We start from the raw sequence: 24,506 nt of genomic DNA, 5'->3' as shown, positions 1-24,506 counted from the left end.
TTACACTAAAAATTTATTCCTTCTGAGGCATAGGTTTTATAAATTTTAGTTTGTTCAGGCTTGCTTTCAACTCCCCAGTGGGATTTTCAGCTAAATCACCATCACTTTGAGTAAACAATTTGATATCTATGTATATTCTGTCTGCGTGTGTAAATTTCCTAGGGCATCTTTCATGTGCTCTGGAAGATGGTGAACAATGCAGACAAAGGCGAGAAAGCAAATGTGAACATGTGCCAGAGATGTGCGGAGAACCTGAAGTGTGAAGGAAGGGGCGTTGGTAATGGAGGCCCTCCAGTAGAGAGTGAATGTGGAACGTGGTCCGAGATAAATGCTCTCAGATCACCACTACAGCAAATACAAATGCTAATCTGTAGTCTGTGGAAAGCACTTTTCTGGCAAAGCAAGGCTTTCAGAAGAAAGGAGAGAACGGGTTCCCTAAAGGGTCATCGATACATGCTGACTTCATTCTCTATACTGTGCTATGCTTTGAGGATAAGACTGCAGACTCCAGACTGGGTTTGCAGATCCCTAGTCACTGTACAGTGAGGCTCATAGATGGTAAAACATGCCCTAACGATGACTGGGATCCATATGTTCATCCTACCATTTGATTTTTAAGTTAATATCTTTAATTTTGAACAAAAACTGAGGCAAGCGATTTTCTAATTCTGTGTTCTTGCTATTAAAGGGTCCAATGAGCCCATGGAAACCTTTGTTGGAGAAGTGACATCATACACATTACACAACCTCAATCCCAGCACTACCTATGACGTCAGTGTTTATGCTCAGTATGACTCTGGACTCAGCGTTCCCCTCACAGATCAAGGCACCACATGTGAGTTGGGCATTGCTTTGGGATTATAAGAAATGGTGTAGCAAAACTTTCCAGGCCATCTTGTTGCAATTTACTTTTCTCTAATGTACACGTTTTCTGTAGTATCACATTGGTAAACCATTTTGTATCTAGTTAAAATATCCAGATGAATCTCTAAGCAATTTAGTAGATTATATGCATATATATATATATATATATATATATGAGGAAGAGGTGATACTAATTTGATGGAGAATATTTTACTTTGATTTTTATAATATTAAGGTTGTACAAAATCATTTAACCCACAGTGATCTGTGTTGCTGTTTTTTTTTGATATTGGATGATAATGTATCACTTGCAATCATTGATATAATCTGATGAAATAACAAATCAGTGATTTGTCCTTGGATTTTGTTGTTCCAAAGGCTTTTTTAAAAATAAAAATTGTAGGATTATTTTTAGGGATTATATAATCTCTTTCCTTGAAAATCACTGATGGAAGAGAGGTGTATGGTGCACACCTTTAATCCCAGCACTTGGGAGGCAGAGCAGGTGGATCTCTGAGTTTGAGTCAGTCTTGTTTAAATAGTGAATTCCAGAATAGCCATATACATACATACACACACACATATATGCGTATACACACATACACACACACACACACATAAAGCAAGACCTTGTCTCAAGGTAAAAAGATAAGGAAATCACTGGTGGAGAAGCAGGATGATTTTATTTCTGCCCCATTTTCATACATGTTTGATGTAAGTCTCTCATAACAAGACGTGGTGAGATTTCAAGCATTTATTTAAATTTTATTCTATTGTGGATATTTGAACATTGTATTATGGTGCAAAGTATGCTTTTATCTTTAGCATACAAAATGAATCTATTTTTTTCTTCTGTAGTGTACTTAAACGTGACAGATCTGAAAACTTACCAGGTTGGATGGGATACGTTCTGTGTCAAATGGTCACCCCATCGGGCAGCTACTTCCTACAGGCTGAAACTGAGCCCTGCAGATGGTATGTGTCAGAGAAAAAACAAACTGAGCCTGGAGTGGAAACCCCTTAACCTGCAGCCATGCAGGTTTTGTTTATAAACCATGGTGACGTTGCCTGACAGATGATGGGTGATTAACGCTTGTGCTCCCCCTTGCTGTCACAATTAGGAACCAGAGGACAAGAAATTACAGTACGAGGATCGGAAACCAGTCACTGCTTCACTGGCCTCTCCCCAGAGGCGGAGTATGGCGTCACCGTATTCGTGCAGACACCGAACCTGGAGGGGCCGGGAGTCCCCATCAAAGAACAGACCAGTAAGCTTTGAGTGACCGGGAGAGCAGAATGAGAGGCTCACTGGTACCTGAGCAAGCCCCTCCTCCCCTAGTATTGGAGCGGCAATACTAGGAAGGTTCCCAGAAGCAGAGTATGTAGCTAACTCAGGACCTTTGTAGCAAACGGTCTTCACTGGCGGTATTTTAAGGCAAGGGCTGAGGAAGGGAGAGATGGCTTTGATGACAGAGAGAAGGTGAACACGTTGCTGGCTTTTACTCATGTGGCTTCTCCGAAGGCCCCGTGTTCTCCTTCTGAACCTCTCCTTTTCGCGGCGTCATTGACCTGAGAGCTGACTGAGGATGCAGACCAGACAGAAAGTCATCTATCTCCCCTTAATCATTGCCGAACCTGCGCTTTCTAGGGCCTAAAGAACTCCTTTCCTTGTGGGGTAGGGAATGTGCACGCGTGCATTTTTTTTCTAACTATTCTTTGGAATTCTAGCTGTAAAACCAACAGAGGCTCCTACGGAACCGCCCACGCCTTCTCCTCCTCCCACTATTCCACCTGCCCGTGATGGTAAGTAAAGCTAAAATAAAACCAACCAGCCTGCAGGGATCCTAGAATCACGCCACATACACACAATCGAGAATTGATAAAGAACATTCTGATACTATTTTTGCTGAGGAGTTTTTACAGAGGAAAAAACAATTACCAGTAATTTGTTCCCCCTTTTCTAGGCACATTTTGGGGTGAATCAAATCAGTCATAAACCAAGCCAGCCCTTTAGCTGGGACTCTGCTTCCTCAGTTTCGCAGGAGATCTAACAGGACCGTCCATCGGCCACAGTCACACTGGGCAGGCGCTGTGAACCTTTTTGGCTGTATCTGAAATGTTAGATTTCCTGGCTTCTGAACTGAGAAGAGCCCCAGATTATACAAAGCTAAAAATATTTCCATTCATCAAAATCTGAGACTCAATTGTCAGCTGCAGTGAACTGGTGAAAACACACTGAGCTCTTAACTCTGCTGTTTGAGTTATTTGGGGACATTTTCTTTTCTTAGTGTTGTTGCTTCAAGTTCAGTTTAAGCAAAATAATTGCTGGTTTATTCTTTTCCCCACTTATTGATATTTAGAAAACATCTCATTTTTCTCTAAGTGTTTTTTTTCTAAGTTTTTCTAAGTTTTCTAAGTGTGTTTTTCTAGGTGGTTGGACTCTTATTAAAACTGTTATATAACTAAAAATTAAACACTTAAAGTTGGGTATGGTGGCACACGCCTCTAATCTCAGCACTCAGGAGACAGAGGCAGGCACATTTCTCTGAGTTCGAGACCAGCCAGGTCTATAGAGTGAGTTCTAGGACACCCAGGACTATACAGAGAAACCCTGTCTTGAAAAACCGAAAACCAAATGAAACAAATAATAAATGTGTAGTATTTAAAGAGTAAAATAAGGACCCTCTTTAAGTTAGACTGTTGAAAACAACTTGTTTCATTTCCGTGGAAAGTCGTGGATTCACAGCAAGTTGAGCGGAAGCACAGTTACCTTTCTACTTCTGCTCTCCCCGCCCCATCGGTGGCTCTCCCGACAAGATTGGTGCATTTTAATGTGGTGGAAGCCCCACTCACACACTATTGCCACCCACAGCCCGAACTTTCACCTTGCTCTTCAAGTTACACTTCTATACCTTAAGTGTGAATGAACTAAAGTTTTTTTTTTTTTAACATTGCCCTAGAAATGTTTTTTTTTTTTTTTTAGGCTGCAAGTCCAAAATGAGTCAAATTAAAGATTTTTTATCTTTTTCTTTCTTATTTCCCCACTTATAGTCATGATGTTCTAATTTGAAAATGAACGCAACCTTTTGTTTGTGCTAAATATCTGATAATTATATTGAAAAATCTCCAGACCCACTGGTGGCCTTCCTTTAATTTTGGTTATTATTGCTTTTAATTTGAGTCCCTTTATTTATTGTTTGAAGCAGCTTGAAGAATTGCATGGGGCAAGAGGATATATTACATAATGAATCTAATTAGTGTATTTGCAGAGCCAAAACTGAAGGTCATTTAGATCAGGGCTCTTTAACTTTATCGTACATTTGCACCACCTGGACATCTTACTCTTTCCGACTCAGGAGCCTGGCTGGGCCCAGGAGGCTGCATTTCTTATTGGCTTGAAGGCAAGCAGTTCCCCATGTAGCCACACTTGGAGTAGTGAGGTTTTAGATGCTTTTCAGTTATGCAGTGCCAAGTGACGAGAAAATTAAGATTTGGATTTTTCCTTTTCGTTTTTTCAGTATGCAAAGGGGCTAAGGCAGATATTGTGTTCTTGACGGATGCCTCTTGGAGTATTGGAGATGACAATTTTAACAAAGTTGTAAAATTTATCTTTAATACTGTGGGGGCCTTTGATGAAGTCAACCCTGGTGGGATTCAGGTGAGTGTCGCATTATTAGCAGAGCCTGCTTAGCTGTAATGTCCTGCTATTTTATTATTAGCAGCGTCTACTGTTTTCTTCCAGCTCTCTGTTAAAGTGGAAAGACATTTCGGTATCCGTTCTGTCTTTTTACCTTCATGGTTTGCTACGTCCATTGAACATGTCTTTGAGAAAGAATTTGGTGCTGGGGATAAGCGAATAGAAAAGTAAATATCCGTTTAGCTTTCCTCTCTGTTTAGATGATATTCCTCTTGGAGAATTTAGGAGATTCTGACTCTAACATCCTGCTTGAGACTCCCCACAAAGCTCATTCCGTGGAGGGTCATCCAAAGTTCTGCACATTAAATGCATTGTCGTGTCGTGCCCTCAGCATGAGAATGGTGCTTGGACAGGGTGTGTGTCTAACCCTGCTATTCCATCGTATACATCACCCCAGCCAGAAGAACATCCATTAGTGACCCAAGGCTAGTTTGCTTTTCTAAGATGGTAATTGCCAATTAAATTCCTATGGAATCATTTCCAACGTATTTTCTTTGTACTAGAGTGGGAGCTAGAGAAATTTATGTTTATGCAAGAAGCCTCAAGGAGTGATTAGTCATTTCATTGTAACCTGTCCCCAAACTAAGACCCTCCTCCACCGTTCCTGGACACCCATGAATAAATGAACATCCACACTCTGACTCTAAACCCTTTGAGGTGATCTTCCAAACTCCTTTGAGACTGTTATCCAAGCTATTATTTGCTATTTCTTGGATTTCTAAAAACAATACCTATTAATCGCACTTTTAGCTTCACTTGAATACATGGTTATCAATCCTTAAGACGATCCTACAAGGTAAATATAATTATCCTGACCTTGTTGATAAGGAAACCAAAGTCCAGTAAAGTAGGGACTGCCCACTATTACACAGCTATAGTTACCCAGAGCTAAGATTTGAGCCTGTGAGTCGACTATAAACCTCTAAATCACATAAATCACAGTAAATCATACTGCTACTAAGTTTGTTATGACTAGTGATTATGATCATGCTATGACATTTTTTGTGTACTGTGTTGAACGAGTGCGGTCCATGAGAAGAAGCAGGTGGCCGAGAGCCAATAGCCCATGAGCCATGACGGTGAACTCTTGTTTCTGACACTGGGCTATCACTGTCACCCTGCTGGACTCATCTGCTCTTACATTGGAGAAAGACACATACGAAATTTTTGGCATTAATGTAAAATGGTTGCAGTTTCAATAGAGATTGGAAATTAGTGACGGTAATGAGACTACAGCAGTCACAGTTTCAGTATTAGGTATTAAGAGTTTAAAATACCTTGTTAAGTCCAAGACCCCTAAGTCCCCACTTTGCCACTGGAGGAACTACCGGAAGACTGAGGTCAAACTGAATAAATGACACTTGTCTCTAAATGTATTTCCCTTCAGGTTTCCTTTGTGCAGTACAGTGATGAGGTCAAGTCCGAGTTCAAGCTGAACACATACAACGATAAGGCTATGGCCCTTGGAGCCCTCCAGAACATTCGGTACAGAGGAGGAAACACAAGAACAGGTACCGTGCAGCATCACCGGTGCAGGCCTTCTCTTCCCAGGGCTGGCAGGATGATGGAAGCCAGCGCCCATCTGGTTCTGATAGTCGTTCCCCTGTCACCTGGGCATGGTCAATGCAAGTTCTCACCGAGGTGACACTAAAGCACTCACACCCCACTCTGCAGGCAAGGCCCTCACGTTCATCAAGGAGAAAGTCTTGACCTGGGAGAGCGGCATGAGGAAGAACGTCCCAAAGGTGCTAGTTGTGGTTACAGACGGCCGGTCCCAGGATGAGGTGAAGAAGGCAGCGTTTGTCATCCAGCAGTCAGGTAAGCACAAACACGGACTCTGTGGCATATAATACCTTAAGTTTTAAGTATGCAAGAGGGAGTCTTTTATACTGCTGATTTTACTCTATTACTTTGTTTTGTTGTGTGCTTCATAATTAAAATGTTAATTTGTATTGAATTAGGGAATGAATTGCTACTTTTTTAAAAATGACATGTGATGGGACTCATATCATGAGGTGTGGTTCAGGGTTGTCAACTGACTCTCCCCAATGGATGGCGGAAGACTACAGAAAACCATGATAATGTTCTTGCTTTATCCAAGATGAATCTTGATACTGGTTCCTGGGCAAGGGAAGCCATAGGATTCCTTCTGCCGTAGCTCATCCTTGCGGGTGCAGACCAAATGCAGATCGCTGAAAGGCAGACTGCAAATAAGTATGAGGTCTCAGGGCGATGGTGCTGGGGCTGATTTCGCCAACCAGACATCCTAGGAGTCTTGATAGCATGGATCTGTTGATTCGTTGTTTAGACTTATTAGACAGGACAGCAGGCTTTTCTAGGATTTGTATTAGGGTTGTCTCTTGTGCCATTGCCCCAAGCAGGGCTTCAGGTGAGCATATTTTGGGAAGTATTCTATGCTAGGTGTGATCCGCTGTACTCAACAGTAGAGAACTTGGTTACATGGAAGTTGTCATCAGCTCACGCAATTGTTTGTCTGAGACTGTGATTCACACTTAGTATGAAGCCATTCCATTTTCTTTTAGTTTTAGTTTTAAATTATCTTATAAAATAATAGCTTACCTTATGGAATTCCCATACACACTTGACTTTGGCTGCTGCTCTCCCACCTGCTTCTCTTTGCCATCTCTTTGAACCTCTCTACCCCTGTTTGTACCCTTCTACCCCAAATATTACTCCAACTATTTTCCTATGGTATGTGTTCTCTTCCCTTCCCGTAAGGTATAATTTTCTCTTGTCATGGGCTCTTTTCTAGTTATTGGCCTCTATCCACACTCAGGACACATGAGGACACATATATACAAATTAGGAGTTGGGATCTCCTTTTAAGAGCCCAAGGAGCTTTTCTCATTCCGAGCCTTGTCTACCTCCCTTAGTAGAACAAATGAACTGACGGCAAAAATGTGATATACACACACAAGGAATTTTGTTCAGCCATAAAGAAAAGTTGAGAATATGAATGCTTGCGTCAGTAAATATCTCAATCCTTAGGTAGCCTGTTTCTTACGATGTCAAATTAAGCATTTAGAGTGAAAACTTTACTTATATTTGCTTAAATAGTAGAATGTTTGTTTCCAGTAAGCGCTGTAGTTTTTATTTTAAAGGTAGTCAGTGTTACCCTTGAGCACAAGCTTGATGAAAAAAAAATCAGGTTTGAGAATTCAAATTTAAAACAGCCTGTTTTGCATTTAAGTTGTTAATGGGACCCAACAGAGCTGTTGGACTTGCGTGTTTGAATTGTGGGTCTGTGAAAGATGAGGTGCACTGCACAGCCCTTCTGCTACTGAAAGGTTCACATTTTGGTTGTTAGGGTGTCGTTTGAATTGAGTTTTATATGCCAGAAATAGGGTGGCAGGGAAGAGGTGTATCTTTGTTTAAGAGTACACACTCTTCTCGTAGGCTGAGTTTGTGCCTGAAAAGTACTTGCTGTCCATGCTGACACAGCATGATCTCTGATGCTCTCAGTTTTGATTGCTCAAACAATAAATGATGGAAAGAGGATATGTGATTCCCTTGTCCACGGGACTTTGCAGGATTCAGTGTGTTCGTTGTTGGTGTGGCTGATGTGGACTACAATGAACTCGCCAATATTGCCAGCAAGCCCAGTGAAAGGCATGTGTTCATTGTGGATGACTTCGAATCTTTCGAGAAGATCGAGGACAATCTCATCACCTTTGTTTGCGAAACTGCCACTTCAAGTAAGTCACGGTCAGCGCAGAGTCATGACCTCATCTGAGAAATGGCTGCTTATAGGCAGTTATCCATACTGTGTGGGATACAGTCCAGGGCATAAATAGACTCTGGGAAATCACTTGAAACTAGTGAATCATTGCTCTTTTGAGATCAGTCTAAATGTGTGCTTACCAGAGGTCCATTTTTAGCCTTGAAGATATAATAACCCCCACATGGAAACAAATCATTTTAATATATCTTTCCTACCAGCCTAATGCCTATGGCATTTGGTAAGGTACTCTTCAGTTTTGAATTGTATATATAGGAGAATTTCAGTAAGGTGGTTTTCTGTTTGTAATCAGTTGGTCTCTTGCTAGCTTCTGCTCAAAGAGAACACTGAGAAAGCTAGCCTTTTCCTTTTGTTTATTTGTTTTTCTTCTTCTGGAGTGCTAGAGATTGAACCTAGGATCTAGCATGTGCTAGGCTAGTGCTCTGCCATTGAGCTGTGTTCTCAGTTCAGTCAGTTGAGGCTTAGTTTTTTTTTTTTTTTGTAATGTAAAAATTTCAAGTTCAGTTTTCCACTACAGATGATAAAGGTAGATTAAATCCCTTTCTCTTCCCCTCAACCATTAGCAACAGTTCTTGTGGTATTAGATGATGGAGACGACTATGAGAAAAGTTCAGAGCACTACTCCTAGGCAGGGCTGTACTTATGTGTGTATTATGCCTAGCAATAAATCGTATATTAAAAATGAAAAACTCTGCTTTGTACATGTGCATTGCTACTTTCTGTGCATCTCTTTAAATCATGCTGGTGACTCATACTGAAAGAACATTTCATGTTCCAGGTTGTCCTCTCATCTATCTGGATGGCTACACCTCACCAGGTAAGCCTTTGTATGTCCTCCAGGTAATTGATTTCAAGATTTCAAGATATTCATCCTAACATAACTATAATGCACTCATTTAATATCATCTCCTTTGATGTCAAGGCTTTAAGATGCTTGAAGCTTACAACCTGACAGAGAAGAATTTTGCTTCTGTCCAAGGGGTGTCTTTGGAATCAGGGTCTTTCCCCAGCTATTCCGCCTACAGGCTTCAGAAGAATGCCTTTATCAACCAGCCAACAGCGTAAGTTTGAAAATGGGACTCCCCTTTTCTTCGAGTGGTCAGGAGGCTCTTGGAATTGCTGCTGGTTTCCTAGAATCTTGGAACTTAAGGATTGCCAGAAAACTCCTTATGGTTGAGCTGTTTTGCTTTCCTAAACACAGCTTAATTATATTCCTGGGGTTATGTAGCAGCTTGTCCACATAAAACCGTCTCCCAAACCTCATTATTCCCAGACCCAAGCCTCTTATCCTGGTCACAACACGATGGATAACACACTCTGGAACTGAAGGCTAGGGTTTCAGTTTACTCCCTTCTTCTGAGGGAGGCTGTTAAAACAGGAAGGCCATTTATTATTTTGAACATTTCACCTCTGTGGTGCAGAAGTGCTGGGTGGAATAAGTGAGGAACGAGAGCAAACGTTCTGGCTCGGGTTTCAGACCTTAGAAAACGAAGGGCTTGCCTACAATCAGGCGGGCTGAGGGTAGTTGTTACTGGCAGACACTCTAGCAATCTGCTGGGTAGGCCTAGATGTATTCTATTTCATGAAGGTTTGCACCTGGGTATGATAACAGACATTAATATTTCTTAGTCATTAAAATGAAAGTGTTTTATTTTGAAAAAAATATGTGTTTGGCAAGTCCAGGGAAGGAAAGGACAAGAAGAAACAAAACTTCCAGAAAGGTAGAAGAGGGTCAGAAAATAATGTCTGAAATTTGAAATGCATCAGGCAAGCCAATGGAAAGCTAATTCTAAAACCAAAAGAAATTTGTTTTAAGGCGGAGCACATAGCGTAGTTTGATCCATTATAAATTCTGAAGTTTTTTATACTTAGTTACAATGGTTCAATATGCTAAGTTTTCCAGAGGACAGTATTACTCTATATTTAACTTTTTCTGTCACCTCAAGATATGAATTTAAATGATGGCAGCCTATTGTCTCTTCAGAAGTCACAATTTTTGACTTGAAAGGAAGAATAAATGTAATCAGATTTTTTTTGGTTCACTAAGGAAGGAGAAAAATGGGCTAAATGAAAGAGATGGGGGTAATAAAGGAAAAAAACCAGAATCAGTATTTTTAACTGGAAACATGAAAAGATAGCTCTTTAACACATAAAAGGCATCATGTTAGCTTTCTCAGAGATTATGCCCAAGGAGCAAGAGCACATCATACCCTGGCACACAGTAATGACATTGCCTCAGGACACTGAGCCTTCAGAGGTATCCTGTACCCCCTGCCAAAGCTTGCTGAGGAATAGCTCCTTCCTTCCCAGGATCTACTCTCTAGGCTTTTGTTCTGCCTCCAGGGAGAAAGTGTTACATAGTATCAGACAGAAAAGCATTAATTCTATTTCAAACATTCTCCCAGAACAATGGTTTATTCAATGTTAGAAGGACACAAGGGATGGAAATATTTTGTCTCATGTCTTTAGAGCCAAAACTCATTTCTGTCTAGTTGAATCACATCCTTGTTTCATTACTAATTGTTTGCATATGTACGAGGCCTAAACATTTACAGTTGGTCCTGTTTTGGGGAATATGTAAGTTTATTGAGGTGCTTTATTTGATGTTCAGGGAAGAATTTAGAAGTATAAGAGCATAGTGAGAACAAGAGAGAAATTACAACTTTAAGCCATTTTATCTACATTGCCAGATCCCTGCCACTAGAAATTAAGTATATTTGGGTAAGACTCCCTCTCTTTATTGTATCTACAGTCATAGTGTTTGCGCTCTTAAAGTGAGTACTTCCATGTGTCTAGAAAAAAGTAGTTATGGATAGGAAGATAAAGGCTATTTAGTAATTTCCCACATTTTTGTGACTTGATCAAATTATTAGCAATCTGTTAAGTGTTTGCTCCTTTGTTTGTGTCACAGGTTTTTTCTTCTGCTCTAAGGCCTGGTGACTATGATTGGGTTTTAGTATTACCTATAATGAGATTCTTGTGTAAAAGTTTAAAATGGTCTCTTACTGATGAATAATCCCATTTATTTATTTATTTTGCTTCATCCAACAGAGAACTCCATCCAAACGGACTCCCTCCTTCATACACGATCATATTATTGTTTAGACTTCTCCCAGAAACTCCCAGTGACCCCTTTGCAATTTGGCAAATCACAGACAGAGACTACAGACCACAAGTTGGAGTTATTGCTGATCGTAAGGGACTTTATCCTATATTAAACCCTATGTCTAGTTTTTTCTTTTACTAAAATTAATTTATTTTGTGTCCTGGCCACAGTTTCCCCTCTCTCTTCTCCTCCAAATCCTCTCTTCCCACCCCCAATTCACTCCTCCTCTGTTTCTGTTTAGGCAAGGGCAGGTCTTCCATAAGTATTAACAAAATATAGCATACCAAGTAGCAGGAAGACTAAACACCTCCCTTTGTGTTAAGGCTGGACAAGGTGACCCAGTATGAGGAGCAGAGTCTCAGAGCCAGAGATGGTCCCTGCTGCTACTCTTAGTAGTCCCAAAACAGGACCAAGTCACACAACTGTAACCTACGCAGAGGGCACAGGTCAATTTCATGCAGGTTCCCTGGTTGTTGGGTTTAGTCTCTGTGAGCCTAGATTGGTGCCTAGCCCAATTGTCATCAGCAACTGATGGAAACATGTAAAAATCCACAGCTAAACATTAGGCAGAGCTCTAGGAATCCTGCAGAAGAGGCAGAGAGAGGATTGTAGGACTCAGAGGGGTCAAGTATATCACAAGGAAACTCACAGAATCAACTAAACTATGTATTGTTTTGACTATGCTTTATCCTTTCTTTCTCCAGAAACCTTCTGGATATATATGTATTGATATATATTTATTTACTTGGTATATATTTTAAATTTAAATGTCTTCAAATAACATGTCAGTCAGCAAACACTCAAATTGCATCTTCTCACAATTGAAATAATTCCTTTTTTCTCATTTATTTCAGAAAATTATTTGTTCTTGGCCAATTTTATCATACATAGTGAATCTTATTTCTTTTTACCTCCCTTATCCTCTCTCCTCTCTCTTCCCTTCTCTGCTGCAACCCTTCTTCTTCCCAAGAGCCCTCTCCCTCCGACCCTTATTTTTTTATTGTTTATTTGTGAAGCACTAAATTTAATTTGGATTCCATACATGAGTGAGTGGGAAGTTATTTATTGGAGTGTGGACAGCATTTCAATGGCTACACCACTGAAGAAGCAAGCAAGCATCTCCCCAGGCAACCATTAATTGACAAAGGTTGTTTAGGGAGAGGTAGGACCTCATGAGCTCTCCTGCATCAATGAAGAATGTTAATGGATTCAATCTTGTGCAGGCAACCACAACTGCAGCGAGCTCATGAGTGCAATTGTTACGCCATGTTTAGAAGACATTTGTTTGTTTGTTTTTGTCGTACATTTCTCTATCCTCTATTTTTTTAAACTTTTTTTTTTGCCCCCCTTTCTTCAGTGTTCTCAGAGTTGTGGAAGGAGTAATTGAGACGTCTTGTTTAGGGCTGAGCACTCCACTATCACTTATCACTGACAGTCTGACTAGTTATGAGTCTCAGCAGTAGCCACTGCCTGCAGTGATAGGAAGCTTCTCTGACAAAGACTGAAAGTGGTGCTAACCTATGGTTATGAACACGTGTGTTCAGAAGGTAGTCTGATAGCATGCTCATTTACCAACGAAGAGGAGCAGCCTCCCCTCCCTCGCTCTGATTCTGGCTGATGGCCTCCTCAGCTGTGGGAGCCTTTGCAGGTATACAGTGCCAGACCTGAAATCCCTCCAGTGGAATGCAGCACAGATCCAATCAGAGAGTGGTTGGTTACCCCAATGGAGCTGTGCCACTATTGTACCAGTGGACACATCTTCCCTGGCAGATAATGAACTTCTTTTCAGTTTCTCCAACAAGAAATACTGTGTACTTTGAATAAGAAGCACACCATGTATATACTTTGACAATGATTTTATCTTGATTGCAGCTTCTAGCAAGACACTATCTTTCTTTAACAAGGATACAAGAGGAGAGGTGCAAACAATTACATTTGACACAGACGAAGTGAAGACATTATTTTATGGAAGTTTTCATAAGGTAAAAATGTAAGCTTATCTGAGTCTTATTTTTAGAATAAGAATATGAGCTTAAAAACAATAGCTTAAGTATTTTGTTGTGTTTAGTGTTACACCAAATTAGAATTCTAGCTATGTCTTCTGCAAACTTTTATTTTAATTGGTTTGATTAATTCAAAAGATAAAATTTAAATAAAACAATAGCTGTCATTAGTATTTTGATATATTTTCACTGTATCTTTCAAAGTTTGAATTAATAATTATATATAATGAAGTTTGCTTGTTTTTCTGCTTTTCATTTTTCTAGTCTAAGATTTAATGATATTTATGTTTATGTGTGTTTGTCTGTGTAAATGTATACCATATATATATATATATATGTAACTCAGGAGTTACAGGTAGCTGTGTACCACTTGACTGTGGAATTAGAAACTAAACTCAGGTCCTCTGGAAGAGCTACAAGTGCTCCTAACCTTTAATCTAACTCTCTAGCCCCTCTACTTACCACTTCATTGTAAACATTTCTGTCATTTATTTTGAGGAGTTTATAATTTAATGGATTATATTTTAGTTGGTCATATTATTATTTTATTGAGTGCAGGCACTTTCTTTTTCTTCCTTGCCTATTAAAATGTTACAAGCATGTAAGCAAACTGTAGAATAAACATTTCTAAATCCAAACATTCATAATAATTGATAAAATGATTAAGGTAAATATGTAATAGATTATTATATGAACACACAGTCTAAAACACTAATTTCTTAATGCAGAGTTTTCTAAATAATCACATTCAAGTTCTAAGACATATTTGAGATGGTTTCTTATACTCGGAGATCTTGAGTTTTTGTCAGCATTGAGAGGGTTGTTGAAACTTATAGGTTTCTAAAGGACAGTCACGTGACAAAGGCTAGTAATGAGATTGTATAGTAGTAGGCCACTTGTTCGTTTCCTGGTTCCCCAGATTCCCAAAATAACCACGCAGAAACTGTATTAATTAAATCACTGCTTGGCCTATTAGCACTAACTTCTTATTGGCTAGCTTTTACATCTTAATTTAACCCATTTCCATTATTTTATATTTTACCACAAGGTTTTTGGCCTACTGGCAAGGTTCCAGCATGTCTGTCTCTGCTGGTGGCTCCATGGCTTCTCCCTCACTCCGCCTTCTTTCTTCCAGCATTCAGCTTAGTTTTTCTTACCTACGTCTACTCTGCCCTATCACAGGCCTAAGACTGTTTTTTTTTTTATTAACCAATGGTATTCACAGCATACAGAGGGGAATCCCACATCAAGACTGGATTATTAGAAACAAAAGGAACAGTCTAGTTTGGGAATACATTTTTAATGCTGTTCTTCACATAATGGATTGTGTTAATAGTAGTACAAAGTTATTGTACTGATAATCTAAAATTTTTCTATGTATTACATACCAAAAGAAGAGCCACATACACAAAAACGTGCCTTTTTAGTTCACTCTAATCCCCAAGTGAAACTAAAGAGACTTTCTCTTGCTTGAATAGGTCATTGAGGTCTCTTCCTGCCTAATTTCTTTTCATAGCATTTTCTAATTCATGAAGTAGATTTCTTTCCCCTCTGTATTAAAATAACATTAGTTCTTTGAGATTTTTCTCAGTCTTTTACTTAAAATAGATTTCTTTTTCATATACTATATTCCGATTATGGTGTTCTCTTCCCCTATTCCTCCCAGTTCCTCCCCCACCTCCCCTTCCATTTGGATCAACGTCCTTTCTTCATTCTTTAAAAAACCAAATGGGCATCCAAGAAATAATAATAATAAAATAAGATAAATAAAAAGCAAACAAATTGGAATATGACAAAACAACAAGACAGGAAAAGGAGCCAAAGAAAAAGCATAAGAAATACTTAGAGATGCAGAGATACACACATTCACACACTCAGGAATACCATAAAAACCCCAAGTCAGAAGCCATAATATATACACAAAGGACCTGTAATGTAGAAAAAAAAATCACTCTGACTTAATGTTACGAAACAAAGAACCGACAAATATGCTATTGAGTTTGTTTCTCTAGTGAGATTCTTAGATAAAGCTTCGTTTTCATTTGCATGTGACTATCAATTGTCGAGATAGCTTCTGGATTGGGGATGGGTGTGTGTGTGTGTGTCCACTTTTCTATTCAGCCCTAGGACCTTATATGTTGTACAACTGCACAGACTCTGTACACGTTGCCACAGTATTTGAGTTTATATATATGTCAATCCTTGTGTGTCTAGAAAGTCTTCATTCTTTGGTGTTCTTCATCCACTCCGGATCTTACACTCTTTCTGTCTTCCTTTTCTGAGAGTTCCCTGAACCCTGAGGGGAGGGATTTGATGGAGACATCCCATTTTGGCCTGAGTGTTCCAAGGTCTCTCAATCTCTGCATAATGTCTGGCTGTGGGTCTCTGTATTTGTTCCCATTTGCTGTAGGAGGAAGCTCTCTGATGATGGCTGAGCAAAGCACAGATCTATGAGTATAGTAGAATGTCATTAGAAGTCATTTTATTGCTACATTCCTTCAGCATAGCAGTAGTTTTTTATTTTCCTCTAGGTCCCTGGGCTATCTTATGTTAGGTTCTTGGTCACCCAAACAGCATTGGGTGTGGGTTCCATCTTATGGACCATGCTTTAACTCAAATCAGATATCCGTTGGTTGTGCCCACAAGCTTTGTGCCACTATTGCACCGGTGTATCTTGCAGGCAGGTCACCATATAGATGGAAGGGTTTGCAGCCGGGTTGGTTTTTACTTTTCTCCTCTGGTAGTGTGCAGAGTAGCCTCCAGTGCCATTAAAACTACCCATAGAGGTGAAGGCTCTAGGAAGGCAGCAACTTGAGTTCTCCATGGACCTTGTTGTCAGTTAGTGAAGAGTCACTAATATTATTGACAATAGCCTGGGTTGTTTGGGGGTTACCATGAGACCCTTTTGGCCAACAATTTGACTATATATAATCCATTACCAGTACTGAAAGCTTTATTTGGTGATGATAGATGTTCAGTTGGGGTTCTGTCTTTTCTGTTATTTTGTGATTTCATTTTGATTGATTTCACATATGTACATATATTGCAGAAAACTTCTACTGTATTAAATTTCCACATGACCCCTCAAATGGCCCTTTGTTTTAGCTGTCTCTCCCTTCATTCCCTCCTTCATCACTTTTTCCTCCTGTTTTATCCTCCCATTTCTGTTTTCTCCTATTTATTCACAATAGAATAGATAGTTATAGATTCTTAATGAGAGTGGAGAAGGGCTTTTCTGCTATTGCTTAAAGAGACAAGAAGCTTTCTTATGGCTATGGGGAGCAATAATGATGACAACAATAATACAGCAATAGAAGAAACCAAAAGATACCCAAATGCTATAGTAGAGTATTTCTTGCTAAAAATCTTACAGACCTTGATGCAATTCAGTAGATAAGTTCCTCCTTGGGAAAGGACATTTTCACTTGAGGATGTGATTGATTTTGACTCATCCTTATCCAACAATAGATGTTGATTCTGGCAAAGTTCTTAGGAACAGCCTTAGGTCATTGATAAACCTATTAAAATTATAATTGAGTAGCATGCTGAGAAGATGATTTTATGCCTCTGTCATAGTCACTGGAGATAGTAAGAATTTAATCTCTGAACAACTTGCAGTCATTTTATAGCTATTTAAAAAATCTCCAACTTTCATGGAACCCTCCATTTTATTGATGCCAAACAGGCAGTATTTTCAGAGATCTGTACTGCTGGTAATTAATTATTGCAAATCAAGATAAAATTTTCTTAACATTGCCTTCCTTGAACTGTTTGTCTTCCTAGAGAAGTTTCCATACTTTTAATATTTCTTTCTTCTCAGTGGTTGTCTCTTTCCCCCAAATTCTCTATGTTCTTCTGCTTTTGTCTTTTTTATTAGTATTTTTGACAATTTCACATATATTGAATTGTACATATAAATGTATATATGTGTTTACATTCCCCACCCTCCTTTATTCCTTCCTATCAGCACCCCTGTTTTATGAATCCTTCCCCCATATTTACTAACTTTTAATGAGTTTAGTGCACATCAGAGTTTAACTCGGCCCCATCTGTTTGAGTATGAGTTTAGAACTAATCACCAGAGACTGGTGGGTTCTCCAGTGGCTATACACTTGGACCTTATACCTCCCCTTCTCCAAGAATCTGTTAATTGCCAGTAGAACAACAGTAAGTGGTAGGGTTCTGTGTTCTTCTTCCCCACCAACAATTAATTTTTAGGAGTTCCTCACTTGTTTGGACCCAGTGCCAGTAGGCACAGCCGCTATGAGTTCAGGACTGCTGTGACAATGTCCTACTTAGAAGACAGCATCTTGCAGTTCTCTGTTTTCTGAATCTTACATTCTTTCTACCTCTTTTTCTTTGGGCGCTCCCTGAACCTTAAGGGAGTGGTGTAAATGGCTTATTTAGGGCTTAGCCCTCAATCATCTCCTTTTCTCAGCATCTTGTGCAGTCGTGGGTCTCTCTTTCACCTTCATTCATTTTAAGCAGAAACTTCTTCCATGAAGACTGAGAGTAGGCTTTGTCCGGGGTGGGCTGGGCCAGGCCATGTGTACCTTTCTTCTCTTCATACTCTAGTGTTTTAAAGTTCTTTACAGTGTTTCCTCTTTCCTTTTCAACACCATTCTCTATTTTATTTTAGTTTTATGTGTGTGAGTGTTTGCGTGTGAGTTAAACTAGGGCTCTCTGTGTGACCATGAGTTTCAAAATTATCCACTGGGGCCTGAGGAACTTACTTGTAGTATACACTGAGGACAATGAATGTCTCCTCTGCCCCAAATCTACTAGTAACTAATAACTATGAATCAGAATAGGCTCTGGTCCCGTGAGTCCTCCCCATCCACGCTAGACTGGTGACAGGCACAATCTTCTTCAGGCCAATGCAGGCAACCATAATCCTGAATTCTTGGGCCAGTGATCTACCGATGAAGAATCCATGTTGAAATGCAATTATGCATAAGATTAAAATGCAGTAAGATGAGTGAATAAATTATAGCAAAATGTGTTCTTAGGATGTAGACATTTATGGTTCACAGTGAAAGACAAGTATATTTTGAATGATACAAATTAAAAATGATTTTGCTTTTGAAATAACCCCCGTGGATTCTTGTTTCTGCGGTTGTTCACTTAAAGCCCCAGAAAAAGTTTTAATTTTTGTTATATACTAAGTATCCTAGAAATGCTTATGGGATGTTCTTGAGTTCAGTATTTGCTGACTATCTCACAGATGTTTAAACTTTATTTTTAGTAAGCCATGAATTACTTGTATACAAAGACATGCAATTCCTATTTATCATAGATGTTATGAGCCAGTGCTTTGGTGATGACTCCTTGTAAGAAAAATATTTAGTTTTAAAATAAAACTTTAGGAAAATTTCTTATTCTACCTGCTCCAGAGCAGTCAAAACTATTTCTGATATTTTTAACTTTCTGTAAACTTTTCACAGTAATCTCCAAATTCTTGCTTTGGTATTTGTGCTGAGATGGTGCAATCCATAAGCAGAGCTGTGAAGACAACAGTTACCCACAGCCATTCTCTTCCTTGTGTCTATACAAATGCTTCACTTATTTTCTGTGTCCATAGACTTCCTAATGTCTGCCATCTCCAATAGCAGATGCAATTCAATCAGCGTGCACTTCTTTCTTCAGATGAATCTTGAGTTCTATTATTTCCAGGTTTGACTGTACATGATGTGCGAACTCTTACTATGTCAGAGAGCTGTGAGATACATAGTTTACTTGTGAATGGGAGGGGTGAGCAAGTCAGAACTGACATCAGTGGGCGATATCTAACTAATAACTCTGAAGATTGTTTGTACTAAATGAAATATATAGTGGTTCAAAATCTGGCAAATTATAACAAAATATTGGCATAATGAATTTTGGAAATCTGCTAAAGTGGTTTGCAACCTGAGCAAAGCTTGACAAACTCATACTTATAATAAAATAATAACAATCAAAAAAAACAAAAAACAAAACAAAACAAAAAAGAAATATATAGTGGTTCATTAACCATTTTCAGGTAATTCTTTATGGTTTACAAGGTCTTTCATCTACTACATCCTCTCTGGTTGTCTCACACAATGGGAATTTATGAAATGAAACCCATGTACACGAGTGACAGACTTTGAAATGCAGTGAGTGGCCAGTACCGTTTCCTAGGACATCATTTGAAACCTGGGTTCTTGGATTTTTAACCCAAGACTTTTGGCTTGGAAAGAAGTGGTTTAAGAAGTAGTTATAAAGAATGTAATATAAAGTATGCAAACATCAGGTTATTTTTTTTTTTGAGAGAAATTTCATAATGGAAATTGTCTTTTTAGGTCCATATTGTAGTGACCTCAAAAAGTGTTAAGATTTACATTGACTGCTATGAAATTGTAGAAAAAGATATCAAGGAAGCTGGAAATATCACAACTGATGGCTATGAAATTCTTGGAAAACTTCTTAAAGGGGAGAAGAAGTCAGCCACAGTAAGTAACGCATTTTGGTATTTTTGATGTTTAGTGCCTTTTAGTAAATAAGATTGATGTGGTATTTTCTAAATCTTTCTGAATTTTATTTATTTCCCTCAGTGTGTTTTAAACTGTCAGGTTTATTAGTCAGTTTGAAGGTGTGGGAAAGTTACAGTCAGAGAACTTGCTACCAAGAGAACACTATAATGTGCTTTTTGTTACTACTGTAGTCAAAATGAGGTACTCAGGCTTCAAGAGACACCATGAAATCTCTTAAAACAGGGTCACCCTGGAAAGAAACAAGGCAAATAAATGCTTACATATCCAGTGAGGTCGCAAGAGTTCATGATTTCAAAATAATTGTTAACCTGAATTTGTGCAAGTGGGACATGAAGCCTCCACGGTCATTAGCTGTTCCTGTCACCCACAGAGAGGGTTGTCTTAGAACCATTGCCATGGCACTGCAGCCAACTGACGCCCAATCTCAAGTTTCATTGCTTTGGATTTAAGGCAAGCACACGGCCTTTATTCACACCGTGATCCAGAAATGGAGACTCAAGTCTCAAACTTTCACTGTCCCAGGCTCATTAGACATCCTAAATGTCAACCAATAAACTTTGTCCTAGAAGCTAACAGTTTTGGTTTCTGTTATTATTATTTTTGAATGTCATTATTTTAGTTTTCTTCTGTAGACAGGATAAGTTTTTTGGCTATAGTATGGGAACAATTAGTATAAATTTAATAGAATTATGATAGACCCAACATTTTGATGAATATTGGCTTTGATATTTAAATAAAGCTATTATCAGATATTTTTATTTCTGATCCTCTCTCCTTTTGAGACCCACTGAGTTTAACCAAGATTGATCGTGTGACCAGATTTGGAGCTGTCCTTTGGTGGGCTCATCAGTAGTTACATAACTGAAGATGGAGTCTGCCTTTCTCCCAGAAATTATCAGTGACTAATGGCTAATAGGGAGAAGTGGGGCCTTATGAACCCCTGGCTGATTCCCCAATTGGCAGTTGACAGGCCCAGGCTTGTGCAGGCCCATTGCAAGCAACCATAGTGACAGTAAGATGACTGCCTTGGCTGCGTAGAGCTCGGAAGACAGCGTCTCCTAACTCTTATCCCTATCTTCCAGATAGGACATTCTCTCCTGGGCCATGGGGTGGGGGCATAAACGGGGCCATAGAGAGTGTGGCATAAGTGTCCTGCTCAGGGCTGAGCACTCACGATTGTGTGTTCTCAAGCATCCTCAGCAGCCTTGTATCTCTGCCTTCACTGCGAAGAGAAGCTTCTCTGATTATGGCTGGGGATCATATTTGCCTATAAATATTTGGATGGCAGAGTAGTACCATCACAGTTGAAGAATTAAGACCTCCTCAGTCAAGGGTATTTTGACTAGGTTTATAGTTGAATTCCCTCTAGAGGAGCAGGTCTCAGATCCCGACAGAGAACAGTTGGTTGGCAGGTTGGTATTGTAGTTTGTGAGGTTGATGGCTGGGGGAAATGTCAATGTCTTTTCTCCTCCAATAGCGTGCACAGGATCTTCAGGCTGCAGGGAGGAAACAACCAGCAGATCTTTAAAGGAATGGCTGTGTCTAGACAGCCTTTTTCTTTTTGTGTAAACAGTTCTGTCTTAAATTCTAAAAAGAGAGATGGCATCTGCCTCACTGAAATATTCATCCGAGGGCCATAAAAACTATTAGTCGATTTTTCCAGACAAAAATTTCTAAAGCAAAGGTCATCAACTATAGAATAAGGTGAAAGTTTCTTTAATATTTCTTTTTTACAAAGACATATCTTTAAATTTGATTTAAAAGTGTGTAGTATTCAAATTAATTTAAACACAGAAACTAATGTTCTTAAATCCCTCACTCAAACATTTCTTTTCAGCAAGTGAATCTGGAATAGGTTTTGGGTAGACGCAGTTCCCATTACTGTCTCTTTTAGGCCCACATTTCCTGCTTCCCCTCACCACACAGAAGCATAACAGTGTTCTCAGGAGTGTAAGCTCTAGACAGACTCTGTCTGAAGTTGGCAAGATTAAAATGTTTAGTGTCTTTCTGCATGCTTAGCTGATGTGGCTGTTGGTTGTTTGCAGTTCCAAATCCAGAGCTTTGACATTGTCTGCAGCCCAGTGTGGACCAGCAGAGACAGATGCTGTGATATTCCCTCTCGGGTGAGTAAGTCCTGTCCTGGCTTTATTTGTCCCCCAAGAAGGAACCCTTATGATGCAAATGGCCTGGGACAGAAAGTAGCACTCAACAGCTGCAGTTCTAGGTTGGAGCCCAGAGATGTGCAACGTGTGTGTGCTTTTCAGCTGCTACTGCTCAGGCCAGAGCTCATGTGACCCTTCACCAAGGCGAGGCATGCACAAGACCATATCTGGAAATTCTCTCAGCAACAGCCAGGAAGGTCATGCTGAGCCCATGTGTTTGATAAACCTACTTACTGCAGACCTCCTACAGCGTAATAGCCTTTTACCGAATAAGCTACTAATTTTCTGGATTACTAAGGGTCCTTTGATGGAAGGAATACAACATACATACATACATACATACATATGTGTGTGCATGTGTGTGTCTGTGTTATGGATAGGCAGTACGGGTTAAAGTTTATTGTTGGTGAGATGATGCTTTGGCAGGCACAGCTGCATATATTTGCTAGGTAAATGTTACTATTAAATATTAGTGAACATTTGTAATAATCCATCAACCCCTCAATATGCCAGGGTTGTAGCAGTAAAAAGGAGTATCTGTGAACGGCAATGAGAGAAATTAATAAGTAGATACATTGGTTCTCTCTGACTCTGGTCTTCTTAGCTGTGGGTTCAACCAAATGCAGACTGGAAATATAAAAAAAGACTGTATCTATTGAACTTACCAACATTTTTTTCTCTAATATTTTCCTAACAGATATTACCAACCTCACACAGACATTTTTCTTGCCATTATTTTCTAGATAGCATAAGGTGTCAGCTATTCATAGCACTTCCACTGTACTAAGTAATCTAGACATGGGCTGAAGTATGCAGGGGGATGTACTTAGGCTACATGCAAAAACTGTAGCATTTTCTAAGAGGGATTTTAGTATCCTTAGGTCTTGGTATTCTCAGGAAGTCCTGGAACAGATAGCCCCAGACACTGGTGTTATGCTGCATAGTGGGGGACCTAGGATGAAAACCAAGTCAAGGAGAAGTGAGGGGGAGTGATGGCAGGTGCCATCAACTTTTGGTGATAAGAGTGTTTAGCAGAGGTCCCAGTGAAGTGAGGAAAACACTATGTGGATGATAGAGGAAGACAAAAAGCTTGGCTTTTTAATTTTAATTTATCTGAATTAAATGGAGTTGGTGTTTAAGATATGTAGCATTTCTATAACAGGGATTAAAGAAAATTGCTTTAAATGGCCAGTTGTTCTGTTAATCTTGCGAACATTACTTTATTATGTGTGGGGTTTGCTCAAACAAAGATCAGAGGACCAGAGAAGGTTCTGTTAGATAATTTATAAGCGATGATAACTAACAGCCATTTCTTCCAGTTGGGAAACAGATTCTTATGTATGCAAATAGGGTTAGTGGATAGGATGTCACCTGTCACTCCTCACTAAATTTATCTGCAAATAATCTTTTCGACATTTCAGAGAGATGAAGCAAAATGCCCTGCTCTTCCGAATGCTTGCACGTGTACACAGGACAGCGTTGGACCTCCAGGCCCTCCAGGCCCCGCAGTAAGGAGACCAAAATAGTCACTTAGAGCATTATTGTTTAGTTTGGAAATCTTTTTGGAGGGGGATCTTTGGAATGATCACCTATAACATGCTATTTTCCCATTTGTGTTCTTGGCGATAAAATATGCTAAACTTCTAGCCATCTTTAAAATAGATTTTGAGATCTGAAGTGAAGTAAATCACAAAGAAAATTTGGGAGCTGTCAAGATGAGTCAGTGGATAAATGTCCTTACTGCCAAGCCTAATGACCTGTGTTTTATTCCTGGGACGCCAAGGTGAAATAAAAGAACCAACTTCTTCAAGTTGTCCTCTGACTTCCACTCATGTGCCATGAGTGTAATAAGAATTATTTTTTTTTTTGAAAGATAATTTGGTTCTAGTGCTTGGCTCATTTCTATATCTGCCCAGGGTTAATAACATTGGCACTCTTTAAGACTTTTCTCTTAAAAACATAAGCTTGGGTTTCCATTTGTAAATTCAAGAACTTGGAAAGTCTTACATTTCCTGAAAGTTTCTTGCATGAATGGAATAGAGCCATGGTTTGGAAAGCTGGTCAAGAACAACTTACTTAGAACCTAGACATATGAACTTGACATGGACACACCATGAACATGGTACATGAAGACGACAACTCAAATATATGGTCATAGTCTAAGCGCTGGGAGAAAGTGCTAGAGTTTGGAATAACTTGAGTGGAGAGTCTATGACTGGATGCTATGCAGTAAAGATGGGAGACTAAGAAAATGCAAAGTGAAACATTGAAGATGACAATTATGGTAGAGGACATTGATCAATCAGTGTGTACTCCTCAGTTTAGGGTTGAGCCGACTTGAGCCGCATTGAGGAATAAAAGTGATTGCTCTAATTTCATTGACTTAAGACAACAGTTATTGC

The 24,506-nt window shown here is 39.4% G+C and overlaps 1 protein-coding gene across 3 annotated transcripts in view; it reads left to right on the top strand.

Moving 5' to 3' along the window:
- Positions 1 to 24,506, top strand: part of Col12a1 (collagen type XII alpha 1 chain) — a 107,610-nt gene that overhangs the window by 66,740 nt on the left and 16,364 nt on the right. For all 3 annotated transcript variants that reach the window (XM_050126312.1, XM_050126328.1, XM_050126319.1), the window contains 15 exons: positions 689 to 835; positions 1,723 to 1,839; positions 1,986 to 2,132; positions 2,593 to 2,667; positions 4,383 to 4,522; positions 5,949 to 6,072; positions 6,236 to 6,379; positions 8,113 to 8,277; positions 9,100 to 9,138; positions 9,244 to 9,382; positions 11,373 to 11,515; positions 13,300 to 13,409; positions 19,751 to 19,900; positions 21,988 to 22,065; positions 23,526 to 23,612. In XM_050126312.1, the coding sequence (XP_049982269.1) occupies positions 689 to 835; positions 1,723 to 1,839; positions 1,986 to 2,132; positions 2,593 to 2,667; positions 4,383 to 4,522; positions 5,949 to 6,072; positions 6,236 to 6,379; positions 8,113 to 8,277; positions 9,100 to 9,138; positions 9,244 to 9,382; positions 11,373 to 11,515; positions 13,300 to 13,409; positions 19,751 to 19,900; positions 21,988 to 22,065; positions 23,526 to 23,612 (1,805 nt within the window). The remainder of the gene's footprint in view (positions 1 to 688; positions 836 to 1,722; positions 1,840 to 1,985; positions 2,133 to 2,592; positions 2,668 to 4,382; positions 4,523 to 5,948; positions 6,073 to 6,235; positions 6,380 to 8,112; positions 8,278 to 9,099; positions 9,139 to 9,243; positions 9,383 to 11,372; positions 11,516 to 13,299; positions 13,410 to 19,750; positions 19,901 to 21,987; positions 22,066 to 23,525; positions 23,613 to 24,506) is intronic.

This window comes from Alexandromys fortis, unplaced genomic scaffold (genome assembly GCF_014885135.2).
Source record: "Alexandromys fortis isolate MF-2015 unplaced genomic scaffold, M_Fortis_MF-2015_v1.1 scaffold_22, whole genome shotgun sequence".
Lineage (NCBI taxonomy): Eukaryota > Metazoa > Chordata > Mammalia > Rodentia > Cricetidae > Alexandromys > Alexandromys fortis.
The sequence above is the reverse complement of the archived record's forward strand: the minus strand, read 5'-3'. Positions and strand labels throughout refer to the sequence as shown.